General features: G+C 31.4%; 1 protein-coding gene across 1 annotated transcript; it reads right to left on the bottom strand.

The window, feature by feature from the left end:
- Window positions 1-3,298: 3,298 nt before the first annotated feature.
- On the bottom strand, window positions 3,299-5,474 carry LOC131842642 (uncharacterized). Its single transcript, XM_059191213.1, has 2 exons — window positions 3,886-5,474; window positions 3,299-3,317 (listed from the first exon to the last, which is right to left on the bottom strand). Exons 1-2 carry the CDS (start codon window positions 5,472-5,474, stop codon window positions 3,299-3,301), a joined length of 1,608 nt encoding a protein of 535 aa, XP_059047196.1.
- Between the last annotated feature and the right edge of the window lie 528 nt (window positions 5,475-6,002).

Below are 6,002 nucleotides of genomic sequence, written 5' to 3'. Positions count from 1 at the left end.
GTTCCAGTCTCCTAGGATACACAACCTCAGGAGTGAGGTAATTACGCTTAGCGGAAATTAATTGTAAACCTGAATTTTCACACGCATGCTTAATTTATAACCGTAAAATAATTTATATGGTCGATTCGGTAATTAACCGTCGTACCTACATAACGCTACTTCGTTAACAAGTAGTCTAATGTGTATCTCTATACGGTATTGACCATAGCTGTGACTGAACCACTAAAAATTATTCAGAATGTTTATTCATTAAGACTACAAATTTTCTTTTTCATCACCACGATACGGTGTATTTATCAATTGAAGTCTCGCTATCGATTCACTACGCGCTATATCATTTTCAAAGAGCGGTTTCTAAAAATACGCTAAAAGTCGTTATTTCATATACGCAATGTCTTTTCAATATTAAAAATATCATTACTAATGAGTACCGACGTCTTTAAGATAATCACAAGGTACTAAGAAGTTACTTCTTGTGAGATGTTATGAATTTTGCAGATTAAGTAAGAAAGTAATCAAAGCGCATATCCGTTTCGTCTAAACAGCATAATATGTGCACCTTACAACACGAAAACCATCATTTGATTTAAAAGAAGTTGTTGAACTACTATCGTACTAAACATTTGTGGGTATAATCAGACCGCATATCCGTTTCGTCTAAACAGCATAATATGTGCATCTTACAACACGAAGACGATCATTTGATTTAAAAGAAGTTGTTGAACCACTATCGTACTAAACATTTGTGGGTATAATCAGACCGCATATTACGGCGCGATAATTTCGTAAATGTGCATTATCACTAGTAAGTCACGGCGAAAACTTGCGTTAGCCTAATTCAGATTATTTCTTTGTAAAGTAAGCGTATTCAGTATGACCTATATTCTTACAAAACGCATATGCGATTTTGTCCGTAGGTTATTTTTCAAAAGAACTAAATTTACTTCTATACTACCCGACTATATTGCAACTATAGCACCGTATTTGAGAATCTACTTCTATACTACGTAGTTTGCTATCATATATGACCAAGTATGATCATCACTAACTCACTCACGTTACTACGCACTTGCTTCACCTTTTAACAACAAAACTGACACCGTCTGTCGGTTCACTGAATGACCACGATCTACTTCATCGCAACTACTCGTCAATGTTGCGCATACTTAAAAGTATGAAATATAAAAATGGAAAGATCTCACCAGATTCATGACATTAAACGTCGATAAGACGTTTCGTAATGTCTGTTGAGGTAGCAACCGATCGCGCCACCGCACCAGGTGCGCTCGTTGGCGCCGCGTTGGCGGGTCTGGCTGGCGCGCCGACTGTCTGCGCGGGCGGCGACAGCGCGGCGGGGCCGGTGCCGGCGCAGGCACGTCGTCAGCATCTACGTCGGCAGCTATATGCGAACCCCTGTTTCGCTGAGCTACCCGCACGTTGTTCCAGCGACACCAATTGTTGAGACTTGCGTCCATTAACGCTCCTAGTTCACCTATATTTGATAGGTGGAGAACGGAGACGCGTGCTCTCGTAACGATGGGCGTTTTCTACTCGACATGTAATCAATCCTTAGTCAAAAATGTTATTCGCGACCAAAAATGGCCTCGAATCCCACTTCTGATGTTAGGAGAATCCTCTAAATTTAATTAAATAAAAGAAACTTATAACAAATCGTATAATTAATTTTAACAAAATCAGTAAAAGAACTTATAAAGCAAACACGGTATGATACGGAGATTCGTTCGAGAGCACGTCTATCGACCAAAAGAGGCCGCACACCGGGTTTCGCAGCCTTTTATAGACACGCCGCACGACGGTGGCGCCACCACAGGAAGTTACACCTAACAATATATAAATTTCCTTCTATTATTACTCTTCTTAAATCTTCATCGTCTAAGACATGAATATTATCAATGTCTTCTATTTAACATGCTAATTAGCTAACTTCATCTTATATATAAAATTCTCGTGTCACAATGTTAATTACCATACTCCTCCCAAACGGCTTGATCTATTTTTATGAAATTTTATATGCATATTCATTAGATCTGAGAATCGGCTACTATCTATTTTTCATACCCCTAAGTGATAAGGGTTGTTCACCCCTAACATAATTTTTTTATTTTTTGGGCAAATTTTTTTATTTATATTTTTTTATAGTGTTATTAAAAAATACATACAACCCTAAATTTTCACCCTTCTATCACCAACCCCTCTCTTTTATAGCATTATTAATTTATATGGCAAAACGATGTTTGCCGGGACAGCTAGTATTACTAGAAAATATTATTAAATAACGATGCAGCACATTTTTTAGCATCTGGATGTTAAACAATTTGGACTTTGACTCTTTTACAGTTTTGTTTAATATTTATATTTATTCTTTACGTATATTTTAATTTAATTTAAAAAAAATATACAATCTCTATTATTATAACTAATTTTTATTATATTTAATATTCCATTATTTAAAAATAATTTGAATGAAATATAGATCGATATATAATCGAACTTTTCATTTATAAAGTCCGGAACGAATAGACAAAAGTATCCACATTCGGTTGCCGGACTCCACAATTTATGGTTATCGAAGTCGTGTCGGAGATATCTTGGCAGCTAACGGATGAGCCCGGAGCAAACGGGCACATACATTATTTTTATGTTCACTTCAGAATTAATTCCAATTTATAATTATTTGCATAGCCCTGTGACCTATATTCAATTATGTAGACATAGAGAGCTTTTATCTTATGTCTAAAATAATAAATAGCCAGTAACAGTAAAATTGGAAATATTACTTTATAATTTAACAAATTATTATAAAATTTATTGATTTATATATTTTTTATTACCAAAGTATATATAAGTCACCAAAATGGATCCTACAATTGTCCGTAGTAAATTATTTTTTGCATGAAGACATTATTGATGGTTAATATAAGATATGTACATTTTTATAAGGTACAGGTATAATATCTAGTAAATTTTACTCTTTTCTTTTCTTAAATAAATAAATATTAATAAACATTTCCCAAAGATCCCAAAGAATTAATGCAAATATTTCAAACAAAGCCGCGAGATATCAGATTACTTCTGCGATACAGCAATGACAATGGAACCATTCTTTAACTTGTCTATTTCATTTCAACATTCAGCATCCACATACGTACGAAAGTTTAAAATATTATGCAATCGAATATAAATGACAGCAAAACGGAAAATAGTATTTACATAACATGTCAACTTCTTTAGCTGAAGCTTCTATTCATATTTAAACTATATATGTATTATACTACAACTACAAAAGTTTTAATTTGCTGAAATAATATAAAAACAATATGAATATTTTATGTGGTTACCCAAAAACTGAAGTAGTAAGTAGTAGTAGATCTTTGTATTAATTTTGCTGCAGGTTTAAAGAGTAGGTAATATGAACACTTTAGGTATTAGTGCCTAGGAATGGCAACGCACGAATATACGTACCTACTCTATATTTTACAGTAGACAATTTCAAAATACCTAATGACTACTAATAGTAATAGTCATATGATACTAGTGTCCTCCACTCTCAAGATATAAGAAGAGAATATACGAATATTAAACATTTTTTTTTGTCTTTATTACACATGATATAGGTATTGATATTATAACTTTGTGTTTTATATTTATAACATATTTTTCTTTATCTAGGTTCTAATTACAATATATGATCATAAATAAATTTATTAATATGTTGAAAATTAGTTTAACATTCCTTATTAAATACATACTTAATCTATGTATTTATGCAATCCAAAACTAGTATGCATTGTGTGTATTTTATAATGTATCAATTCTGTAATAAATATTAAGGTACATAAACACATTAACATAAATAATATATACAAAAATCCCTTAAAATCATCCAGGCCTAAAGGTTCGGGATTTTGGACAACAGGTGAATTATCATGAATATTAAATTTTAATATATTAGTATATTCATTATCCTTATTAGATTTCACAATAAATCCAACTTCAAATATTTTTTGGATGAGTTTACTAATTCTTGGTGCAGCTGGCCAGCCAGGTCTCATATAATAATAAGTATATATCGTAAAATTTGATACACCAATGTATTGAAAATTTGCTCTGATATTTAAATCAACTGACATTTTATCTGCTAGCATAATAAATTTATGTCCCTTCGCAATCCTTTTTAGGCAGTTATAACTTTCATCTCGATCAAAGCCTTTATAATTATTTTCTATTCTAGTGCCTTTAAACACATTCTTAAACATTAGTCCTCCTCCATAACCCTCAACTTGGTTTATCGCGTAGTCCATTGATGTCCATGGCGGCTCTAATGGTGTGTTCTGTAAGTCGCTTGTCAAATTTCCTTGTAGCACCAGGCGTAATACAATGCAAAAATATATCCACATAATAAAAAGACTATTAACTATAGCAGATTTGGTTTCAAATTTAGCTTCATGTCCTATAAAAATCGAATAAGAATTAATAAGAATATTGTTTTTTGCCTTAATGTCAAGTATATTACATCTTGAAATTACTGTTGTTACCACAACAAATATAAAAAATGTTACGCAGAAGCATAATGAAATATAATTGTTAAAAAAAATATGTAACATTTTAGCCCACGTTTCAATTTTTCTTTGGGGTGGTCCAATCCAATAAATCTTTAAAATTTTGTATGCGAATGATGATTGTGCTAATTGATATCTTTCCAAGTTTAATAATGTAGCGGGTACACTTATATCACTTCTGTTTTCTAATAAATTTAAAAAGAATTGACTATTAGACGTAGTTTCTACATTTAAATTTAATGATGCAGGTAAAAACTCCAAACTGGCGTTCAGCATATAACTTAAAAGTAAAGGTATTGGAGCTTCTAATCCAGTGACTGTCTTAATCGTTCCATTTACTATATCAGCTTCATATTTAATATATGGGTCATAATAAATTAAAGTAAATCTAATGGGGCACCCTTGAAAATTTTTAAATTTATTTGTTAGAGACAGTTTTATATCTGTTATATTGTTTAACAACACGGGGACGGTATTTCCGCAGATTCCGTTGCTATATGGGAAATATGTGGACACTCTTCCTTTATTTTCTTTCATACTCAATACAAAAATATCAGTAATACCATATTTCCAAGCCATATTCATGATTTCGATTAATTTCGTTTCTTCATACATTATTACCAATATTATTCGTATAGATACAACCATAATTTCGTAAATTAGTGTAAGGTAGATTTGAAATTCATTCGGCTTCGATATGAAAATCACAGCTTGTTTGTAGTCAAGAATAAGTTTCACTTCTCGGATATTGCTGTCATTTTTCAATTGTGCACTATATGTGACTCCTTGAAATTTAGATAAAAACATTGTGACGTCATCGCAGTTATTCTGACACCAAACTACTGCTGTTACACTATTATTATAGAAAATTGAATGTGCAATATCAACAGCCATATCTATTAAAATTTTGCCTTTTACATCTGTTAATAATACTAAGTGAGAAATAAGTAATATTTTAAAGGCGCTCATTATTATTACTTAATAAAACTTAGAATGTAGCACCGACTGTGATATTACAAAGAGTGTACAAAGCAACTATGCATTAAAGATCATTACATTATTTGAACAATAACAAATTGTGACTGAGGTGATTAATTATTATTTCTTATGACACTATATTGATATTATATATTATATGTAAATACATATGTAGGTAGAAGTTATAATTCAAATTCAAATAATACCTTTTTACTTCATACACTTGTAATTCAAAATAAATTAGATGTCTATGATGTGAATAATTTAACGTTGAACTTAGATTTCTTTAGCTGAATTGGACAAGATATTGACTAAAATAAAATTGAGTTTAGGAGTAATTTTAATCGCAATAGTTTATGCATGTAACGGTAATACATAAGTACATCTTATACGGGACTTTTTTTATATTAGTAAGATATAGTGAATCTGACATTATAATGTAAT

The sequence above is a fragment of the Achroia grisella genome, unplaced genomic scaffold (assembly GCF_030625045.1).
Source record: "Achroia grisella isolate CSIRO2021 unplaced genomic scaffold, CSIRO_AGI_Agris_v1 utg241, whole genome shotgun sequence".
Taxonomy (NCBI): Eukaryota; Metazoa; Arthropoda; class Insecta; order Lepidoptera; family Pyralidae; genus Achroia; species Achroia grisella.
This window is presented reverse-complemented; position numbering and strand designations above follow the sequence as displayed.

Coding starts and splice junctions, on each gene's coding strand:
- LOC131842642 (XM_059191213.1), bottom strand. CDS start 5,474: ATGGCTGTTGATATTGCACATTCAATTTTCTATAATAATAGTGTAACA.